The 24,218-nt window shown below is 39.9% G+C and overlaps 1 protein-coding gene and 1 long non-coding RNA gene across 2 annotated transcripts in view; one reads left to right on the top strand and one right to left on the bottom strand.

Moving 5' to 3' along the window:
• The window catches only part of LOC309696372, a 239,317-nt gene that overhangs the window by 88,285 nt on the left and 126,814 nt on the right, over positions 1-24,218 (top strand). The window contains exon 2 of the long non-coding RNA XR_014273446.1: positions 4,022-4,434. This is a non-coding gene — a long non-coding RNA (uncharacterized lncRNA). The remainder of the gene's footprint in view (positions 1-4,021; positions 4,435-24,218) is intronic.
• Positions 16,621-24,090, bottom strand: LOC309698844 (uncharacterized protein; the record flags this gene model as incomplete). The annotated part of the gene is made up of 8 exons (XM_082521574.1): positions 24,000-24,090; positions 22,139-22,257; positions 21,868-22,056; positions 20,860-21,012; positions 19,265-19,423; positions 18,723-18,818; positions 18,424-18,644; positions 16,621-16,690 (listed from the first exon to the last, which is right to left on the bottom strand). Exons 4-8 carry the CDS (start codon positions 20,980-20,982, stop codon positions 16,621-16,623), a joined length of 669 nt encoding a protein of 222 aa, XP_082377700.1. The 5' UTR covers positions 20,983-21,012; positions 21,868-22,056; positions 22,139-22,257; positions 24,000-24,090.

Raw genomic sequence — 24,218 nt, 5'->3', positions numbered from 1 at the left:
GGTGCAGCCTGGGATCGAACCACCGACCTTCTGATTAGTGGCTGACCTGCTCTGCCACCTGAGCTACACTGGTACAGCACATGTGAGTGAACTCTGTGTCAAACACTGAGCTTCAGTAAAGATTCAAGTTTCAGTTATTTATATTTCCCATCACCATAAATCTTCACTCAAAGACAAGAATCTTTTACAGTGTATAAATACGTATAGATGTATCATATGTAAGAGACAAATATTGTTCATTTAATTTGTTGGCATTACTAAATTTGGCTCAATGCTTACATATATGTGCAAAATGAAAATGTACGAGCTGTGATAACTGTTTCTGATAGAATGAAGAGTAGACTGATATATTAAATATTCCTTTATTGGGTGAGAAAATCAGACCATGTCATAACTGCTTTAAGTCATGTAACTACAGGGGTCCAACAAAGAATGGCCACGCATCATACTGATGTCTTCGGAAATTTATTTCTCTCTCTCTCTCACTCTTATTGTCTTCAGACACCGTGAAAACTGAAGAAACACAAAGTTTACAACATAAATGTTTTGAGCTTATCAGTCTCTCATATCAGTGTCCATAAACAGTTTTGTGCAAGCAGAACAGAGAAAATGCACAATAATGGATATCACAAAAATGTCCTCTCATTACCACTGTAGAACACGTATGCAACATTATACAAACAATATACACGAAACCATACCGTTTGCGCCTCTTGGACCACATGCAGAATAACATTAACGCTGAGGCTGTAGATGCATCGGTAGCCATGTATCCATGCTAGCTCCACAATGCCATGGTTGTGCTCTCAACCAAACTCTGGTCATGTGACAATTACAAACTTCACCTCAAACAAACTTTACAGCACTTTACATATTTAACAAACCCATATTTTGTAATCACATATTTGAGACATGTTTTTTTATTTAATGTTAAACTTTTATCATCTTATCTTATAAATAAATGAACTAAATTAAGCATGAATCTATCACAGAAACATGAAATAACCAACTTTATTTTAACTGTCTCAGGGACAGTTACAAGTCATACAGAATAGATATCAGAGCCTTAAACAGGCTGACTTCTACTAAATGGGTCAAACTGTGCAGAAAGTCTACAAACACATAACATCCTTATAGAATATGATGTAACATTATAGATCAACTTACCTCAGAATATTTAAAGCATATAAACAATCACAGCAATATGATACAACAAACACAGCAGTGCTACTGATCCAAAATACTCAAAGCTTCATATAACTGAAACAAACATTTATTTTTAGCTCCATTCTGCTGCTGATACATACTTTAGGTTTCTGAACATTAAACTTGTTGCTGCCTTTCATAGTGTGTAACCTGAAGGCCCTGAGTACTTTCTCCCACACTGAAAACACTGGAATGATCAAATTATTTGAACATTACCTAATAAGACTGATTCAGGACAGACAATTAATTATTTTAAACTTATCTAGCAGTCCTTCACAAACAGGGAACAGTCTGTCTATTCTCTCCATCTGTCAGCTGCTCCTCCTCCTCTTCCTCACACTGTCGAGTTTGTCCTGGTGGATCATCAGGGGTGCAAAGCCTCACAGATGATGTGCAGCAGTGGGTCCCTCAGTCTGTCCTCACTCTGGACACTTGCAGTCATCACACATGGAAATCAAATGTGTGATAAGCTGCAGGATTCAAACACAAGTGTAACTTATAAACACATGTTCATACTTTTATTCCACAATCAGAGAGAAAGAAACAGAGAGAGAGTGCAGGACAGACAGACGGGTGGCAGTCTCAGGTGTATACACTGCTACAAAACAGCACAAAAGAAGGAGGATTTAGTTTGTGTTATTACAAAACAAGAAGAGTTTCCAGATGATACAGTGGACACATGTGTGACTGCTGTGATTAAAGCATCTTTCTTTCAGCTTAACGAGTGAACCGTCAGCTCGTTCAAACACACGTTAAAGTCCGTTTGGCTCGACACCACCGAACAGAGACAGCAATATAACACAGCTAACATTAACAGTGCAGTGAATCCTGCTTGTGCCGTGATATTCAGGACTGCAAACCGAGCAGCATCACTGACTTTCATCTTGTTGTGTTTGTGGATATATGACTGACTTTAATTATCAATAAAATGATCACATTCTCTGTAAGATTAAGGTCGACTACTGAACAGCATATATTTTAAAGTAAAGACTTTTAAACCAAGTTAGTACAAACATCACTAATATCACATAACTTTGCCGACCATTATTTACAGCATTACGGGCGGAGGATAGTCCTCCCCCTGCTGTGGGAGATGTTCACACCTGTGCGTCCAAACTGCAAATGTATGGAAGAAATATAGTATCATCAGAATTCAAGTATTTTTAGACATTGAATTTATGACACTGATTTTTTATCCTCCAAATTTCCCTGCAAAAATATTCACCTGCAAAAATTCACCTGCAAAAATTCAACTGCAAAAGTGATGAACTTTAATGACCCAAGCCAGAGCAATCAGCACCAGATCGAGTCGAGTGGCTCTCAGCCAATTAAATTACGCTGTTTGATCACATGACACCGTTAGCCAGCACTGTGTTTCCTAAAAGAGAGCTGTTTAAAGGCGAGTGATTAAGTTTTTCTCCTAAATAGAGATCATTACAGAACGCCTAGTCCTATTTAAAATCCCAGTTATTTTTATTTTATTTTATCATCTACTCGAACTAAGGAAAACGTTTGACTAACTCAATGACAATTTCCACGCCTCCCATGCCTGTCTGCAGAGGCAGTTTTGAATTTAGGAGCGCCAAGATGGCAGCGGCAAACCCTGGCGGCTCTCCGGTGAGTATATTGTTTTTCATCTTCAAGTTTGTCTTTTGAAACCTTAATTTTATTTAAATCCGTTGCTCACGTATAAAGTACACAGACGGGGTCTTTGCTCAACTCGTCTGAGGCGTGTCTCACTAAGCGCTACATGCTAGCATCCTGCTAACCGAGCTACCCTTTACATGCTGTGCTTTAGAAAATAGGATACTCGTTAAAAAAATACTCCGCAGATATTGATAGATAGACGAACACTGCAAATATAATGTTGGAAACGAGAACGGCCTTTGGTGAAGGGGTAAAATACACCATGAATAAAGCCATAGAGTTAATGGCTGCCATGGTTGCAGAACGGCCGGATTTAATGACAAGAATAGGGAAGAGTGAGGTGAAGTGAACCAAAGCCAGAAAACACGATCAGACAAGGCGGCAAAAGGGCAGTGATCTGTCCATCAGTATGAAGTTGGTGTGTGCTTTGGTGAATAAAAACTCCAGACCGGTAGCAGGAAGATGGGAGACTCGTGTTTCACTGGAATAGTGGTGAATTAAAACATCCTTTGTTGGGGACATTTCGGTGTAAATGCATCCATACAGGTGAGACAGAGGCAGACCAGACAGTGAAGAAAACAAGGCAAACATTAGAAATATTAAAACGGAAATATAGGATTAATATAACATACAATTTGGGAAAATGTAAGGAACGCAATGTAAATGATATTGTAAAGTCATTAAAACAGCATACTCTGATTAAAAGAAACATGTAATTGGGTAGGATAATAATAATAATAATAATAATAATAAACGTGTACAAGTTGGGTATGTATACCCAGAATTTAACAACTATAAAGTTGTAGCATGCCAGACCATCTTGATTGAATGTAACTTTGCTCCACACAAGTTTTTTGTTAGACATATTCATATTGTTATCTAATAAATGATACATTCTTAGATTTTATCGAACGTTAATTTATAAATTGTTTCTGTCTTTATGTGTTTGTTTCAGATTATGCAGGATGAAATTATTCGGTCAGCAGTTGCTGACAGTTGCTAACATCATCCAACCAAACTGCTGCTGTTGCTGCTGCGATGAATCAGAATACAAGGTACTTTAGCAAGACTTATGAGTTAATCCTACATTCAACTAAATGGACAGCTGGACAGGTTCATACAAAATATTAGATTAGGCCAATTGTCCTATACATATTTTTTGACCTAGGGGTGGGATTGATTTTTTTTTCTTTTTTTTTTTGCCTGTCCCATTTGGTTCTTTAGCCATCAGAATTGTTGTCTGAAGACCAACAAGGATACCCAATGGATTTACTTTGCCAAATGGATCATCGTGGGATTGCCATATTGGTCCATTTGATCGACCTTTGTTTTTAATTATTTATTTTATTTTATTTTCAGTTGTTACAGATGGGACAGACATGAGTGAGGGATAGGAAAGGGGAGAAAGAAAGAGGAAGGAAAAGAAAAACAGAAGGGGAGAGGGACAGTGAGAAAGGGGAAAAATAAATAAATAAAATAAAATCTCCTGGATCACCTGTTGAGAGAGAAAGAATAGAAAACAAGCAAAAAAAACCAAAGCAACATACTAAACACAACACCATCGCATTAATCTAGCTAAGTGTAAACAGCAGTAAATACTAAATATTCAGTGTTGTTGTGCAGCACGCAGGACAGACAGCGCACAATGTGCTTTGAAGTAGCAGCCAAGAAAGGTGTAATTTAAGTCTACGAGCAGTGAACATCCGTGTGCACACCTGTGTGGATCAGCGCGTTTGTATTCAAATGGTTTCCACATGTAATGGTCTGCAAGAGCATGTAGCGAGCCATAGCCCCGTCCCCCAGGGCATGAAGCAGGCATGGAGGAGATCCAGGCCCCAGACATCCAGAGGCCCCAGAGCACGAGAGCCCAAGGAGGACCACCGGAGGAGCATCCGTGCCACCCTCATGGGAAGGGCGTAGGATCCCCAGACGAGGCGTCACCCAGTAGCCACCGAGCAGAAGCTAGAGGGGGCTGCACCGGCGTGCCCGCCGGCTCTGCCGGCAGCCAGCTGCGCCAGAGTGAACTGAGCCGCAGGCCCAGAGGCCGGAGGCCCAGAGGGCCCCCCACACCCCGGAGGAGGCCTGACCGAGCAACAGGCGCCAGCAATGCACCGACCCCTGAGAGCATCAGTCACCGGCAGGGAGTGTGGTGAGGGGAGATAGGCCTTGGAGGGCCTGGGAGTTCCCAGAGAGGTGGAGTCTAAGACCCGACCTGACATATAGACACAGACAAACAGGCACACACAGACACAAACATGCGTTCCCACCCTCATGCACACATATACAAACACTCAGCACTCACCCAACGTAAGGACTGACATAAATGGACATGTACACACAATCACACTCCCCAAACATACTCTACACCCCGGGTCCAGGTACCCTCGCCCCCAGAGGGGGAAACAGAACCCAGACCCAAGAGATGTTACCCTTCCCCCCGGGGTGGAGGCAAGCAGACCGTCCCAGGCTCCGCAGCAGCAGGGAGGCCAATCGGATAGCCAACAGCACATCAAGAAGGCTCAGGGCCTTCTTGATGTGGGGATGGTTTTCGCTCTGTATTGTAGCGTCCTGATCCTGATGACATCCAGTTTGTGCTCCAGTGGATGATGAGAGTCAAACCTTAGATACTGATCCATATGCGTAGGTTTACGGTACACGCCAGCTTTTAGATGTTCCCCATTACTGATGGAAATGATGGTGGTCTTCAATCAGTGGGTTTTGGTTAGTGGTTGTTCTCATGACAATGACAATAAAGTTTCTGATTCTGATTCTGATTCTGGTTGTTGATCAATGGTCATGAGAGCTTTGCATAATTATGATCAAGGAACTGACTTCCCAGCCCATTGTTGATTCAGTGGGCTGGTTTCAGTCATTATGCAAATGTACTGTTTATAAGATTTGGGGAAACCTGCAGTCAGCTGAGACTGAAGAAGTCACCTGGATGAGTGACGAAACGTTTCTCCCACAAAACGCTACGTCCAGATGAACAGATTCAACTTTTGGAGATTTACTTTGCTGGATGATTGAGAATGCATCAAGACGAAATATTGTTTGCTCTGGGTCTAAACAGAGTGTGTTGTGTGTGACGTCTTCTTTTGCGCATGCGGGCCGCTTTGAGGGTTCACACTAGAGCGCGTTTGCTGTCGCATTTTATTTATAGTGTGAACAAGCAGACAAAAAAATCAGATTTGATCAAAAAATCGGAATTAAGCATTAAGACCTGCAGTGTGAACATAGCCTAATTATTTTCTCCCCTCTCTCTGTGGGCGCTGAGTCCAGTGTCAGCTTCAGAAATATTCCCCTCTGAAACCCCTTGGTGTGAGGAACTTGTTTAAAATAAAACTGCTCTTCTCTCTGGGCTGAACCTTGACAGTTTTAGACAGCTTAATTTAACCGCAGCTATTTTATCTCTCACATGAAACTTTGAAATCACTTCTCAACCAAACAGATCATGCAAAAACAAGAACAGAGAGAGGGAAAAAAATGGTTTCAGACAAACACACACACACATGCGCACGCAGCAAAAATCATTACAGGACCAGTTGGACTAGAAAGCTGAGAGACACATACTTACTAATCACACAGAACTGCTGAGGACCCAGTTCGCTCACAGATTTCAAAAGCCTTAGTGATTATTATCCAGCATTAGTATCTGAACCTGGAATCATTTCTATGGAAACTGAATTTTATGTAAACGTTAAATTTAATCTGATGCAATCAGGTTTAAACTCACGTTCTGTTATTCACTGAAAATACAGACATTTAGAACAAACTAAGACCATCTGTGGTAGAGGAAATGTCTGCTGTGACTGCATCACTCTGCTCAGCTTTGTTGTTATTCAGCCTCTGCATGTTTACCTCTGCAGGTGAGTTTTACCTGTCAGGGCCCTGTTTCAGGAAGCCGGTTTGGAAAACTCAGAGTGAAAAACGATACGCAGGGTTGAGTAACCCCGAACTGTCCAACCCGGAATATTCGGTTTCAGAAAGGCTGATAGCAATTAGTTCAGTCAACGCGGAGTTGCTTTAACCCCAAGTGAAGCGCGCGGACAGGATACATAAAGCCCTGATAAGCGGAGCACAGATTAAGCGAGTCACCATGGAGACGGAGGGAAAGAAGGCGCGGTCAATGTATTTCACAGCGCTTGAGGCCGAAATTCTGATGACAGCATATGCCGATAACATGCAAATTACGCGGAAAAAAGTAACACAGCCACAGCTGCAAAAGAAAGGGAGCATGCATGGCAAAACATAGCCGACAGAGTCAATGCGTGAGTGTTAATATAAACATTGATCTAGGGATTTCCACCCATTTAACACGTTATTTTATCATATGTTATTTTATTTGTTATTTTATACATTTTATTTTGTGATGTGATGTGAGCGCGGGTGCAACCCAACAGGCCCCAAACGTGCCTGGCAGCAAGTAAAAATGAAATATAAAAATATAGTCCAAACAGGTAAGGTGTAATTGTATTATGAGCCATAGTGCTTGGTCTGTTTGTCCCATGTAAATCAATTGCAGTTAGAGGCTACATTAATTTTCTTTCTGTAAGCACTTATTGAAATTATCTGAGCACATTACAAGTACATATTTGCTTACTCTGTATGCTCAAATGTGGCCCGTTATAGCCAACAGAAAAAAAGGTGGGGGTCCTCCACCACCACCACTCACAGAGGCTGAGCAGTTGGCCCTCAGCCAAAACAGTGGGCGCCCTGTGGCCGAAGGCATCTCTGCGGGGACATCCTCTGAGTCAATAACCCCGCAAGACACAAGTGCCTACATAGGGGGTAAATTCAAAATAATACATGATGTGCATACATCCTTTCTTCACAGTCACCTTTGCAGTGCTACTCATTCATTTGATAAACTCTTTACCATAATGGATTATTTTGTAGTGAAGTTATTTTCCTACTGATTTTGCCTTCCCTCAGTCTTGGTTGTCTTTGAGAGCATAATGACAATGAAGTGTAAGGTGATTGGTATGTTTGTTAATTGCCATTTGGTCCCTTGTAAGTTATAAGTGACCTGTATAAACCTCATATTCTATCAGTTGATGGTGGTGGTGTACTGCATCTGGTGCAGCCTCCTGTTGAGCCAGACCAACATGCAGTTGTGAGTAATACTCCACAGATTATATGAGTGTACAGTAGAACAGCAATGTTGTTTATTTCTTTACTACAGGAAAATAATGAAGAAACATTGACAGCTGTTACAGAGGAGGAAGCAACAGAGACACTTTATGAGGTTTACATCTTTTAATACTTTGTGTACAGGAAATACAGGCGACCAATAAAGCCAGTTGAACAAAAAATCTGTTTATTCTTCTTTCAACATGTTGAGGTGATGGGTCAAAAGAAATGATTGTGACATATGGTGTCTCTGACTGCGCTTCCATCTTGTATGTCCGTGGGAGGGTCAGGATGTTCATGGTTTGGATCACTGCTGATGTTTGGTTCAGAAGGACAGTGTTCTCCTCTAATTGTGGCAATGTTGTGAAGAATCACACATGCCACAATAATGTCACATGCCCTTTCTGGGGTGACCCTGAGTCTTTGCAGGCACTGGAACCCGGCCTTAAGCATATGGAACGCCAGGACTGCCATAATGAATTAATTAAATACACCATTAAATAATTAATTAAATGTGGCAATAATTAATTAAAATTGGAATTAATTAATTAAATAAATAGTTATGACACATGTAATTAATTAATTATTGACACATTTAATTCATTATTTATGTATTTCACATTTTAATTAATTATTGACACATGTAATTAATTAATTATTGACACATTTAATTAATTATTTATGTATTTCACATTTTAATTAATTATTGACACATTTAATTAATTATTGACACATTTAATTAATTATTTAATGATATATTTATTTATTTCATTTTGGCAGTCCTGACGCCTGGCTCTCGTCATGAAATAATTTTATCTGTCAGCCTCACCCATCAAACTCAGGGGGCGGGGTTAACGCTGCCCATGCAGCTTCTCTAACATTTGATTGGTTGCCGTGCAAAGTAAGTCAAAACAGGTCGATCCTAGAAAATCGATTGCTTGTGTAGACTTGGGGCAGCCAGTTATCCCAGAATGCAGATCAAATCACAAGCAGCAATGGTGGTGGTGTAGTTTTAAAATACCCCGTTTTTCTGTCACCAGCTACACTTTTAACAGTGTTTTAGCCGCGAATGTCGCGACGTATGTCTGGTCAGGTTGTCAACATAGAACATGTTTGCAAAAGTGCTCAGATGTTTTCAGAGATTTCACTAGCTCTGCTAACAGTTAGCATGCAGAGTGCACCGAGGGGGTTACGTTAACCGGTTTGTTTACATATTCCACTCTCCGTGTTCCACATGTTGCATTCGCAGATTCTCATTTTCACCGAACGATCGTCTCTTTCCGCCTGGTCTTGTGTCTCTGTGCTTCTGTAACATAAAGAACGAGCTGACATTTTTCTCACGAAACCAGCGATCAGCTCAACAGACCCTCAGTTTACCTGCATGCATCCTCCTCCTCATCTGTCAGCTGTTTAACACCTGCTGCTAATTCAAGAAACACGCCTAGTTACCTGGTGATAGTCACAGTTTAACTCGGCAGCCGGTGCTCGATATAACGCAATGTCAGCGCATTTTTCTGCACAAGATAAGTAAATATAGTGTTTTCCCCGAGCGCAGAGCTGCTGGAGCTCGTTTCCTTACAGAGCACTTTATAGGCGAACAGCTTTATCAGCGGCTGATGTCCAATCACCGGCACACAGCTTTCAAACCTCAGCTGAGTTTTAGCTCTCAGTGGTTAAACGCTGGACTTCATTCACTCAGGTTCTGTCTGTCGGGTCACGTTTACTTCGCTGTTTTATTTACAACTGAGCAAATCGGTTTGGCTGAGGTTAAAGTTACGTTTCATAACTGCATAGTTTCACAGACGTTTAATGGTTCACTGGCACGTGTTAGACTGAACTATCATCTAAATATCATCTGTTTTTTAATAGTTATTCAACTGTATTCTAAGCACCAGCTGTCTGTTAGAATGTGATTTTTTTTCTCTCTCTGTTGGCAGAGGTATAAAAATGCGCAGGAAAATCTGACATGCATGGCGAACTTCACCGACGATATTTAGGGAGGAATAAACACACATCAAACATAAATGAACCATTTGTCTGTCTCCATAATTGAGAGAATTTTCTCTTCTTATGTCAACACACTCTCTCTTTTTTTTTGCTTTTTTTTTGCTTTTTCGGTCATGTTATGTTTACCTGTCAAAGGCTTGTTACAAACTATGAAACACATTGTGCAGACTTCTGGATGTTAGAAGAAAACTAATACTGCTCATGAATGAGACTAAAGGCAGGAAGGTGTCCTTTAAAACTAAACATGTTAATAGGACCTCCCTGTTTATATCATAGTTTATGATATAGCACGTGTATTTCAGTAATAGCCTGCTGAGGCCACTATACGTGCTGGCCTCATATCAAATATGAAGGCAGACTGAGTCTATGTTTGACGTTTTTTATATCTAATCTTCCTTTTCAAACATTTAAACAGCAGCGAGTCTGCAGCTGAGGGAATACAAATTCAAATTGTCGGAACAGGTTTGCTCGTTTCTTGGATTCATTTGGTGATTTATTAAATGTATAACTGTTATTCTAATCTGCTGCTGAGTCTCTTACACTTTTCTTTATGCTGTATATTTTCACGTCTCTGGAATAGTTGGCAGTTAGATAGTCAGCTGGGAAACTTTGTGTTAACTCATGGAGCTGAGGATATCGTGGATATGCTGACCTCGCTGCGTGGTGTACAGAGCGAGGTCAGCATGATTAATATTCACAATAAAAATATTAGCCGAACATCATGAAGTCTGTATGTGTTTCATAGTGTCGAACAACCTTTGTACAGTTAAAGCCAGCAGTTACTACATGACGGAAACACCAACGTTATCTCTTTTATGTGTTTATACACAGGTCACGCTGATTACTGAACAAAAACCCAAAGATCAGATGTTAAACAGATTAATTTGCTCTCTCTCCTCCTTAAACATGTTTTTAATGTTAGTTATAATTCAGAATTGGCGACTGAAACACGTAGGACACATAAGAACATCAGGAAATAAAACATCGATAAATATAACCTCAGTAAAAGAAGTCAGCGGGGGTTACTACAGCTGTGTACCGGGGCCTGCGCTTTGTCGGTGGGATTGCTTGCGAGGCGAGCGGGTCTATCCCACGCTTTGCCGTGAGACTGGGCAGACATCTCCGAAATCATCGAAACACTTTTGCAAAGAGGCTGTATCTTGACAAACCGACCAGACACATGAAGATTAAACCACTACATTCTCGGCTAAAAAAATATTAAAACGGTATTTGGTAACACACAAACAGGGTTTTTCAAAGCTCAGTTCTGTTAGCTTCCACATGCCGGTTGTTGTGTGCTAGAAACAATGGCCACCAGGCCAAAGCAATGGTTTTGACTCGATCAGCGTTAACCCCACCCCCTGAGTTTGATGGGTGAGGCTGACAGATAAAATTATTTCATGATGAGAACCAGGCGTCAGGACTGCCAAAATGAAATAAATAAATATATCATTAAATAATTAATGAAATGTGTCAATAATTAATGAAATGTGTCAATAATTAATTAAAATGTGAAATACATAAATAATTAATTAAATGTGTCAATAATTAATTAATTAAATGTGTCAATAATTAATTAAAATGTGAAATACATAAATAATTAATTAAATGTGTCAATAATTAATTAATTACATGTGTCATAACTATTTATTTAATTAATTAATTCCAATTTTAATTAATTATTGCCACATTTAATTAATTATTTAATGGTGTATTTAATTAATTCATTATGGCAGTCCTGGCGTTCCATATAAGCATTCCGATAGTCATTTCAATTCTGGCTCTTGTCCTGCAATTAGCCAGATTATATCGCTGCTGTGGGCCCGGTTCAGGGTCAGGGTAAGGGGTAAGCGAATAGGGTAAACATGGATACCCCCTATCACCAAGCAAGTAGCCAGTGAACTCTCCTAAGACAGAAGGATACACTTCAGTTCAAATGTCCCTGAAGCAATTGGTCTTTATATATTTTAAAGTATTCTCAACTCACCATGTCCAAATTTTGTGCTCAGTGTACATTCACGGAATATTTGTGAGTCATGGACAGAGCCTGGCCACTTGGCTTCCACATTTGTGATAATGTTGGCAGCATCATATATGATCTTCACAGTGCAGAGAACACAAATTAGCATCCATTACTATAATGAAATAATTTGTTAGTTTGAAATGCTACAGGGAACTATGTACCTGTACATTAATGCTGTGGAAAGACTTCCTGTTCACATAGTCTCCTTCATTTACTGAAGGAGCAATGATTGGGATGTGAGTGCCATCTGTACAGCCAATCACGCCTGGGAACCCTGAAAATAAATGTAAAATTTGAGTAGTAGTCCAAGTATCACCACATCATAAATTAAGTTTCGTTCATCCTGCTACCTGCAATTTTGTGGAATCCCTCTTTGATGAATCTTGTGGGTCTATGACCGGGGAACACCACAGATGAGTGCAGGAGACGTTTCAGTGCAACTGTAACATTCCTGACTGCCCGACAGACGGTAGCCTTGGAAACGTGCTCAGCGTCACCAATATTATACAGAAAGCTCCCGTTTGCAAAAAACCGAAGTGCAATACATATAATATGTAATGAACTGAGAGAATGTCCGCGATGTGTCACATGCGTAATATATGGCCTGAGGATGTTATCCAAATAACTTATAGATTGTGCTGAGAAACGGTAACGTTCGCACAGGAAATCATCAGGAAATGATAAAATGTCCAAACGCGCTCTGATCACTCTCTCCCGGCGGAGAGCTCTGCGGAGAATTTGGGCTTCACGATCTACTGGCTCTTCAAGGAAGAGGCACGCCATGTCCGACTCTTCCTACTGTCAGGTTTCCGACAAAGGGGCGGAGAAAGTCAGGGTTAGTTGTAGTAAACCTGCTAGGGGGCAGGTTAGCTTCACGGAGTGTGTCATCATAGTGACTCACTGAGGCTTCATCTGAACTCGCTTTGTGAAACCGACAACCCAGAGTTTTCGTTAACTCAGGGTATACTTACTCAGTTTTTCCACTAAACCGGCTTCCTGAAACAGGGCCCTGGAGATAAATGCCATTTCAATGATAGATAAAGACAAAGAAATTGAGTAGGATTATTTCATATTCATTCTGTTTGTCTGTGTGTGTGCAGGCAACATGAGCCTGCACACATTAATTTTGTGATAAGTTTATTGAAAATTCTCTGTGTGTAAGTACAGTTTAGTGCTGTCTGATCATCACTCTGATTGACTGCTGTAGAAGTGAACAGTGTTACTTTGATCTTTAATCTCGCTGCGCTGTGTTGTTTCCTGTTTTTCAGATCACAAAATCATCACAGCTGAGTCTGGACAGGACGTCACTCTGACATGTCAAGCTCAAGTTCACATCGTCATAGTTGTAGAGTGGAGCAGAACTGACCTGGAAGATGAAGAACTTGTCCTTTTATATCAGCATGGATGACTTGTTCCAGATTACCAGCATCCATCTTTTGAGAACCAGGTGGATCTGAAGGACAGACAGATAGCTGATGGAGACGTGTCTTTGATTCTGAAGTGAAGAATGTGAGACAAGATGATGCTGGAACATACGAGTGTCATGTCATCAAGAGAGCTGGAAAACCTTTGAAGCTCATCAGCGTCATCAATCTGAAAGTTGGTTCTCCAAGTGAGTGAGGAGTGTTCAGTGTGTTTGAGATCTTCGGCTCTTTTAGCTGCGCTGCCTTATTGCTCCTAAATAGCTCTGTTTTCACAATCACTGAGATCCTTCTATTTTAGCCTAGCTGTGAATGATCTGTATTGGTAGTGTCCCGATTCGAAATATTGAGGCAAAGAACAAACCAACACTGGCCCAGAAGAGTTCAGTCAAATGATGATTTAATGAGTACATGTGTGGGAAGATGTACACTGCAACTCATCAGCATAGATCTTCTCCAAACAACTCAATTCAGAATAGTTTTATTCATCTCAGGGTTCAGCCCCTTCTGCGTCACAAATGTACATAATTATGCTTAAGTTACAGTAAATCATCATGTGGCGGAGGTGTGGTCCGGCGCGTGGCTGCAGGGGAGGAGTGGTGCAGTGGGCTCAACGATCATGATGATAATGACCTGTGTGTGGGTGTATCTGTGCCTAGCGTGTGTCACACATCACTTAAAAATAGCTAAAATAGACAGAGATGTTACTCTTTCCAGTACTTTCTTCCATACATGGTAATTAAATTCATTCTCCGAATAGCCCCTGGGGACTTTACACTTTCTTCACTCTTCTTCTGTCACTTTTTACTAGGCAAGCTCAACTGCAGGTAGAAGCTAAATGAATTCAAGGCCTTTGCTTACAAAGGTCTACATTTAAATCATATTTGTCTGTAAGCGTGAATGCTGTTTTAACCTTCCATTGCTCCAAATCACCTTACACAATAGATTGTGAAGACATTGCGCTTCACAAAGCTTGAAACCTTCAATAGACTGAGAATCAACTCTTATGAGCACAACTACTGATGTGACGTTCTGTATCGAGGCTTCGAAGCTTGTGTCGAGTAATGGAGGGGGCGTTTCCGCGATGCGCGTATCGAGGCTTGCTTCATTTATGGGAGGAGCTGAAAATGATGACGTCCGAAGCCTCGCTGCCCGGCTGTACCACGTGACTGGTTCATGAAGTGGTTCGAACTTTGCCGTGAGATATGACAGCGATATAAACCCCTCAGACTTCATTCAAAATGTAGGTGTTTGATGGAGAGTTGCAGTTAGTGAGAGTTTGGAGACAGTTTGGAGGTTTATGAGAGTGAGGAGAGAAAGTCTGGAGAGAATGGAGCCAGCTAAGAAGAGGAGGATGTCCTCCCCTGTGTGGGAACATTTTGATCTTATTCCTCCCAACAAGGTATGTAAATTTCTACAGAAGATGTATTTTCATAATACTGATGGTGCAATACAATTTATGTTAAGCGGCTTTACTTTTGTACAAAGTGAAGTGTTTGCTATGTGCCAGGGAGCTGGGATATAACAACAACACCTCATCCATGCTTAGGCACTACAGAGCTTTGCATGAGAATAAGGGGAACACCGATTGTGGAGCAAGACCAGGTGAGCCATCAAATGCCATGATAATATAGCATGCAGTAATGTTACTAAATGATATAACAATATTATACAGCTGTTATAATTTACGTGTTTGATATTTATATTTGTGCTTTATCTTTATTGTCTTTCCTCAGGAGAACAATCTCAAATAGATGAAGACCTGGTTAGCATGGTGATTGAGGACTCCCAGCCATTTAGCATTGTGGAGGACAAAGGATTCAAAAGATTTGTTAAATCATTAAATCCTAGCTACGTTCTCCCCACTAAAGGTTATAAAAGCAGTGAAAATTTAGTTTTTACAGAATAAAATGTGAACAGGTAGGACTGAGGCTCAAAGCCTCAGTGTGTAGCTGTCCATACCTCAACGTTACAAAAGCACAACCGCTGTCCACACCCCAACCACACCTCACCTCACAGTAAATGATCATTTCCATTTTAAGCATTTCCAAATAATCATTTTCCATACTGCCAGCATAAATATACACAGTATACAGCCATCACTACAATATACATGTTTTACACACTCCTTTTGTTGTTGACATTTACAGGCTGTGTGCAAAAGGCCACACTCTTCAAATTCATGCCAACTAATATTTTTATGTCCAGTAGATGTCTTACTAGAGCAAATGAAGCTTTAAGAAGCTTTGCGCTGGGATGAACCAATTGGATGAAACGCTTCAGTGCTTCATGAAGCTTCATCTGCCGATCACTAAGTACAACATGCAAATGTGTGTATACAATGATTATGGCTGCACATGCAATAAAAATGTTAATCTGATGCCAGTAGCTGTGATAAACAGTTTAATGCAATTTAATGACAAAGTTATATTATAAATGCAGTAAAATAATTCCTTTATTCCCACTGTTAGCAGTGTTTGATTTAGTGTTTTCATAAAAGCCTATTTCTTGTGTGTATATTAGTGCTCAGAAGAACAGACATGTGGTTTAAAGCCTAGACAAAAAAAAATCCTCCTCATCAACAGAAACTGAAGTATAGCAGAAAGCTTTGTGAGCTTCTTCTGGTAATATCCTAGTAATAGTAATAGTAAAAACTAAATTTTAAAGTGTCTTAATACATGCTCAATCAAGCAGTTAAGTAAATCTCCAAAAGCTGATTCTGTTCATCTGGACGTAACGTTTTCAGTGGGAGAAACGTTTTGTCACTCATCCATGTGAATTCTTCAGTCTCAGTTGACTGCAGGTTTCCCCAATCTTATAAACAGTACATTTGCATAATGACTGAAACCAGCCCACTGAAGTAACAATGATCTGGGAGGTCAGTTCATTGATCATTAATATACAAATTCTCATGACCATTGAGAACAACCACTGACCAAAGCACACTGATCAATGGCCATGAGTACCATTCACAGAGAGTTGAAAGACATTCCCCAACTCTCTGTGAATTGATGACACAAGGCCCACACAGACAGTGCGTAAATCATGGGAGGCCACATCACGGACAGGAACAGAGACACAGATGGGCCGTTTAGACAGGAATAGGAATCCGTGGGAGGAAGTTGTATCCCCATCTACAAGACCACGCAAAGGAGGTATATGCTCTCTGCACTGGTATGTCATCCTTTAGGAGACACAGATGGGCCGTTTAGACAGGAATAGGATAGGAATCCGTGGGAGGAAGTTGTATCCCCGTCTACAAGACAGCGCAAAGGAGGTATATGCTCTCTGCACTGGTATGTCAACCTTTAGGTTTATCACCATTTTCAGATCAGGATTACAATCAATATTGTTCCCATCCCACTCAAAGACGCTGCACTCATCAAACAACATTCTCTGGACAATCTCTTTTTGTTCCTCTTCCAAATGACAAGATTCACTGGCGGATACCACGACATTGGGAGAGGTCCAGCTGACTCCACCATTATCTTGCGAACTGTTATTGCAGGTGGGCACTCGTTTGAGGCCTCAACCTCCACAATACGTTCAACTGGCTGTAAGGTGCCCAGGGCCATCTTGCTTGTCAAGGTGATATCATGTTTGGTGTCATTACTTAGAGCAATGGTGATGTATGGGTTAGCTGGATTCTGTATTTCAACTAACCCCGTCAAGACATAGAACCGCTTTAGGGCCTGGTTGCCCTCATCATCCTCAAACAGCACTGAACAATCAAGTGGATTCATGCACTGTAAAAAAAAAAACGTTGCTAAAACTTAAAAACTCAAGGCAACCGACTGCATTTACGTTTTTAGGTTCTGATGGATAACTTATAATTTCAAGTTTAGGTGATAAGTTGCTTTAGCTAATGTTTTTGTGTTGACAAAATTAATAATTGTCCTTTTTCTCAACTCATATTTTATTGTTTTGGCAACGTATTTCCTAAAGTTTACACAAGGTATTAGTTTTAGTTTCGGCAACGTATTTCCTAAAGTTTACACAAGGTATTAGTTTTAGTTTTGGCAACGTATTTCCTAAAGTTTACACAAGGTATTAGTTTTAGTTTTGGCAACGTATTTCCTAAAGTTTACACAACATATTTTTTTTGTTTTGCCAATCAATTTCCTAAAGTTTAGAAAAAGTATCTTTCATAGTTTTCATGAGGTGCTCCCTGTTGTACCAATGAATGTTTACACAGTTGATTTTCAAATAACTTTGTGTTCAACCACAACTGCACCACTGACAATGTTGACTTTTGAGATCAGCCATTTTTAACATACTGACAACATTCAGCCACAAATAAAGTCCTTCCAAAAACACAAAAAAAGTCAAATTTTTGTAACAAATGTTACTCATCCAATTTTAAAGGTGGTGTTGTCAGACAGAATATCAAACCTATCTTGATAGATAGTCACTAACAAACAGATTCAAAACATCAGATGGCAGGATGTGAACAACTTCCTGGTTTCCATACAGCTAACAACTTTCAAACAAATTTTTCCACCACTTGTCTTTTAATAGTAATGGTATCAACACTCCAATTTCCTGTGAAGTTCAGTATCGCGCCACATTTGTTATAAAACTAATACAAATGTACCTAAAACCAGATTATAAAAATTGTTTAAAACAGCTCAAGTTAGAATAAAACCTTTCAACATTTTATAATAACATGTTATACATGAAATCTGCAATCAGCCATGCAAGCTACATTAAGTAAAGTTAGAACAGAAGACATTGATTCAGAACTTTCTGCACCTTACCGTTTTCTTAAAGACAGAAATTAACTTTTTTCAGAGCAACTTGCCACGAAACCCAAAAACAGTAAATCAAAACAAATTGCTGCATTCTGTTTTACACAAGTTGCATTTGAGTTGAACATGTTGTCAAATAGGTTAGACTTTGGTTAAGAGCTTGGTTTTGAAGCTTCTTATCCTCTGGGAACAGGTAGATGTCAACTCCATAAAAATGTGTTGCACAGCTTCAAATGTGTACTTGAGTTCTTTGGGAAACTCCATGTTGAGCCCATAAAGTAGGCCAAACAAGTAGGCAAAGGCAGTGGGAAGGTCTGGCAGATCATCAAGAATAATGTCCTCTTCCAAAACAATGGCAGTGTTGACCACTGTGGACTGCGAGTTGGGTCCCACGTAGTCCTCCAGAACAGTGAGGATGCCCACCGTAACACCTCGGGTTGCCTTCTCAACTGGATCTGTATCCTATGCAAAATAAAAAACAACAGTACATATAAGTCTCTGAAAACCAAAACTGAAGATTGAGTAGATTTGCATACTCACCAGACATGTTAAGAAGAGTTTGGTCTCGTCGTCGCGAACAAATATCGGTAACCCTTCCAAACTGATGGTTCGTCGATGCTGGACTATGTTTGAGACCTAAAACAAGGAAATCAAATAAGACTCAGTCTCATTTATAAACCTACCATTTTGTTTTTAAAACACATTAAGTGTTGTTGCTAAAAATACAGCCTTAAGAAATAAGAGGTTGAAATGAGTTATTACAGATAATTGGTCATGTTTTTGTCAGCTTTTTTTATTTATTTATTTTTTAAGTAATTTTGATGTGCAACAAATGTAGCACACTTATTACAACATTTATAACAAAAAGTGCCATGAGTGGGATGAGAGTTGAACTGTCTGTCATTACCTGCAATCTGCCAAACACAGCGCTGCTTGTTAGCTTATAATCCCATTCAGGACACACTTTTTGAAAACTAACAATTTTTACATCAATTTAGTAAATATTTAATAAAGTATCTTTCGTTACAGTGGGAACTTCAGGTTCCTCATAAACCAGACACAAATACATTTTTATATATTACCTGTTCATCAAACTTCTGCAACAGGGAATCCATGTCATTGCGGAAAGCAGCTTTTCTAATTCGATACAGCTTAATCAGCCGAAGTGAGTAAGTGTCGAGGGCAGTCATGAAGGTCCCCATGAGATCCTTGGTGGTAATGCGTGAGAATTCCGCACAAATCTACAAAGCAACAAAAAAAATATAGAAGAAAACTTTTAAAGGTACATTATATAAAAATCACATTGTTTTCAAATTTGGTTAAAAGAGCTTAATTTCAAAACATTTAGTTAGTCTCGGTTGATCTATTGGTCAGGCCTTGATTGGATTTTTTCTTTTAGTGGTAGTGGTGGTACAAATTATAACTGACGTATTTAAAAAAAAAAAAAAACAAAACAAGAAAAATCTGATCGGCAGATTTTACAGTAAGTCTATAGAATACCTAATCAAATGTTGATAAGACAAAATAATGGTTTCAATTGTTACAGGATGTATTGCAGAAAAGAAATAAATCAATAAATTGTATTTTAAATTCATTGAAAAAATTCCATTAATTTTATAGTTATGTAGAAATGAAGTAAGAATAACATCCTGTGGTCAAATTTGTATACTTTCATAACACGTAAGTGACTTTCTCAATCCTGTTCTGTGAGTTTCATGGCTGTTGCCCGCTAAGGGTCAGCACCAAAAGATTCTAGATGCCCAGTGAAGACAAGTCATTGCGGCGACCGTGGTTCAGGGGGTTGGGAAGCTCATCTGTAACCGGAAGGATGCTGGTTCTATCCCCAGCTCTCTCTGTCCTGGTCGTTGTGTCCTTGGGCAAGACCCTTTACCCCACCGCTTACTGGTGTTGGCCAGAGGGCCCAGTGGCGCAATATGGCAGCGTCACTTCTGTCAGTCTACCCCAGGGCAGCTGTGGCTACAACTGTGGTTTCCCTGCACCGATGTGTGAATGTGAGAGTAAGTGAGTGAGTAGTGGAATTATAAAGCGCTTTGGGTGCCCAGAGAAGAGCGAAATAAAAGCAATCCGTTATTATACACAGCAAGTTGACAAGTAAATAGATTTCACTTCAATAGAGTTCATATTTTTAGAGCCAAGTATTTTTTAATATTTTACCACTAGCATTGTTAGCTCAACGGTAGCCTTCAACCTTTTCTACAAGATATTGGAGTGATACAAACAGATGCTTCTCAAGGGCACAAGAAATGGAGCTCACGTTCATTTACTCACCCAGACAAGTTTCGAGGCATTTGGAGTTGTTCAGAAGGAATTGTAAAGGTCCTATATCATGTAAAATCAACTTTTTGGAGCTTTTAAACACATTTTAATGTTATTTCCTTAGATTAAAAACCCTCCAGAGTGGTTTTTGGCTTAATTCAGGCATTTCTTAGTTGTCTCAGTGAATCCTTTCCCCATAACCTTGGCTCAGCTCTCTCTTGCAAAACGACTGACTCGTAACATTGGGATTAAAATTTCTTTCTAACAACTCCAAATGCCTTGAAATTTTTCTGGGTGAATAAATGAACGTTTTCAATTTTAGAAATAAGACCACACTGGGGAAAAAGGGAAGAAGAAAAAAACGGAAGTTTTCCTTTAAATATTTAAGAGATTATCTTACCTGTTCTTTCAAGAAGAGAGCTGGCCATCTGAGCTGCATTTCCTTGACCAAGGGCTGCATCTCCACAACTTCTTTCCTCCTGAGAGAGAATGTGATGTCCATCTTTTGGGTGATGAGTGCCATGTTCTTATCCGTCTTCTTCACCTTTTGGTTCTGTTGAGATAATTAATGGGTTGGTTTTGAAAAGTGCATCATTTATATTTTTAATTACATCATCATCTGCCTCAATAATAATAATAATAATAATAATAATAATGGATACTTTATTGATCCCCATGGGGAAATTACTTGTTTTTCTCTGCATTTGACCCATTCACTTAGTGAAGCAGTGGGCAGCCCACTAAGCAGGCGCCCGGGGAGCAGTGTGTAGTGACGGTACCTTGCTCAGGGGTACCTCAGGGTAGCCGTTAAGTGGATTCGAACCGCCGACCTTCCGATCATGGGGCGACCACTTTACCTACTGAGCTATCCCTGCCCCTGTTCTGTTAAGCAAGCACCTGTTTGATTCTTTGAAATGAATGAACCTGAGAAAATTTTAAAATGTCACTAATTTCCTCAATAATTCTCTGCAAAGCACTTTTAGAAACATGTAACAATGTTTGCATGCATAGAAAAAGTCTAGCTATTTTATGTTCAAGACATTGGTAATCTACAAACTCATTGTCCTCTTTATCACTTGATGCTACACCTGAACCACTTGGTAATGTCTCTGGCTCCTGAGAGGTATTTAAGGATTTATCAAGGGAGCTACTTTCACTAGGACATGCATTTGCATGAGAAATTAGTCTAATACAGTTTTTTATATCTTTAGAGTTTTTGTGCTTTCTGCTTGTGTGTGACGTAAAGGTTGTTAAATTGTTGGTAGCATAGTCACATTTTTGGAAAGGACAGGATACAGTCTGATTTTTTTTTAAGTGCCTTAAAATATGTGAAATAAATGTATGCTGTGAGCAGTTTTCCTTAAATTCACAAAAAAAAAAATCACAAAAAAATGTTGAGATCTCCTGCCTTTTCTTAGCCCTGTTGTGTGATCTGCTGAGGTGAGACTTCAATGCCCCTCGTGTCCTGAACGAACAGACGCAGTCACTGTAAACACAGGGCAAATGAAATCCTCTTCTATGTCGTAGCTGGTGATGTCTTAAGAGTACTTCTTGGCTTGAACAGACAAAAGAGCAGAACTGGCACTGCATACAAAAGCTATAATGAGAAGAGAGGAGAGGACAGTGTCAACAATTCAAAAGAAACCTGAATTAATCTCAAATTACCAAAGTTACATTACCTGATAATGTGTTTGGGGCGGGGGGCAGGCACTCCTGTTCTGATTCCTCTCCTTACCAACTCCTCATCAGTCCCTCATAAATCAGGACAAGCAGTGGTCTGGAGTTGGCTTTTAATTCTCTAAATAAATAAAAATAGCAATTAGTTTTAAAATAAAATACCAGCTTCCTGACATTACTTAAGAATTTTTTTCTCCTGTCCTAATTTTTTTGGCTCACTAAAGTGAGCTGATTCTGCCTTGTAAAATGCCATGTGAAACACAGTAAAACAAATAATTTACAAAACATACATTACATCAAATGTTTAATTTATTTAATTTATTATTAACAAATTGTATTCTACATGGAATGCACCAACAGTATACTGGAATGTATTATGTAAGCCAAGGATAATTTTGTGTGATTGGTTTTACAACTTAGAATGACAAACATTGGATTGAGAGTATGAGTGGGATAAAACTCCTGAAGCATCTGTTTAAATTATCAGTGCATTTATTAATGGTGCTCCATAAATAAACCAAAACAATGTTGTTTTGTGCATAACAAAAAGCTCACAATTGTGCAGTCAAAATGTAAAATAAAAGATGCTGAGCATAATAACAAAGACAGATTTTGCAGCTGCTCTGTTTCCAAGTTCTACTGCGCAACTGACAGCCTGGAGTTTGAAATCCTCTTTGTAACCGTGTCTCTTACAGGCGCCATTTATGGTCCTTACACGCATAATATGGTAATATTACGTTGAAGCAGAGTACGTATCACTCTGCGAGGCTCCTCGGTAGCCGTAATGCTCCAACAATCCATCAAGCAGTGCAGCTTCATAGCTTACCAAAGTCGTACCAAAACATTTTTTGACATATTTTTTTAAGCTGTGTACCACATAAAATTGGTTCGAGGTCAGTAAGCACAACCAGAATTCATACATAAGGCAGACTGTCGATTTTTGAGATGAAAGGATTTTAGGCCGTGCGTCAACGCGTTAGCCCGGTTAGCTCACTAACGCCACCCAGCCCCACGCACGGGGTGATCCGCGGTAACTAGTTAACGGAGATTTGCCCCGTTAATGCAGTTATGGCATTAACTTTACGCTGACAGCACTAAAATAGTAATCTTCAAATGTTTTCTTTTTACCGACCAGCTCCTCTTTGATAGCTGCCGTGTCCATCTTGTCGTTGCCTGCAGGTGAAGCGATGGGGGAGGGGGAGTTGTGTTCAGTGAAGGAGAGAGGCGGAGTAACACAGCGTAGAGACAAAAGTGGACGAAAGAGAGGCAAACTTGCGGCTCCACGAGTATAATGATAATGTAGACTATATCGATATAAACTATATTGTCACATCTCATATTTCATTTAGTTCATTTAGTGGAGCTCGCTGGCCATGAGGACTCCACCACCCCGTTCACACAGAAACTAAAGCACACATTTTATTGGCTAGATGTGATTCGAACAAATTAAACGACATGGCAGCAGGCGCCCCCGAACTTTATTTTATTTTATTTTATTTAAATAGCGGTGGGGGGTTGCTGCCGTTGGTCATGAGTGAGCCAGCCTATTTTGTTTCGTTCGGTGGTATGGCGGCCACAGACTGCACTTCATGAAATACGCATAGGGGGTGTCGCGGAGGCTTGTCAGATATGAGCGCGCCTCTTTAGTAGCGAAGTTTGTCGGATTTTCATTGTTTTGTGACATGTAATCTTAAATGATATAGTAAACACATACCCATAAGCCACAAGGCTTCTTAGCCAAGAAAGTAATGCTATGCTAAGTTTCGGAAAAATACGAAGAACTTCAGTTGTGATATTTCTAACAGACAAATTGAGACTGTTCAAACATATACTGTCTGATATAATAAAAGAAACATTACTTGCCTTTAGAAACTTGAGATGAACGATCTATCCAGCTCCTAGCCTCACGTTCTCATTAAGGCAGACGGGCAGGTGGCTTTCAGTCCTTGCAAAAGGGCAATGTAGACCCCGTAGCATCCAAAAATATGAGATGCGCATGCGTACTCAGGCACAGAAAGGCGCCAACAGCTTCAACTCATGTAAAACTTGAATTCATTCATTTTGCCAGCAATAAATTTCATC

Source organism: Aulonocara stuartgranti (assembly GCF_965226115.1).
Source record: "Aulonocara stuartgranti genome assembly, chromosome: 3".
Taxonomy (NCBI): Eukaryota; Metazoa; Chordata; class Actinopteri; order Cichliformes; family Cichlidae; genus Aulonocara; species Aulonocara stuartgranti.
Note: the sequence above shows the minus strand (reverse complement) of the source record. Positions and strands in the feature narration are given on the sequence as shown.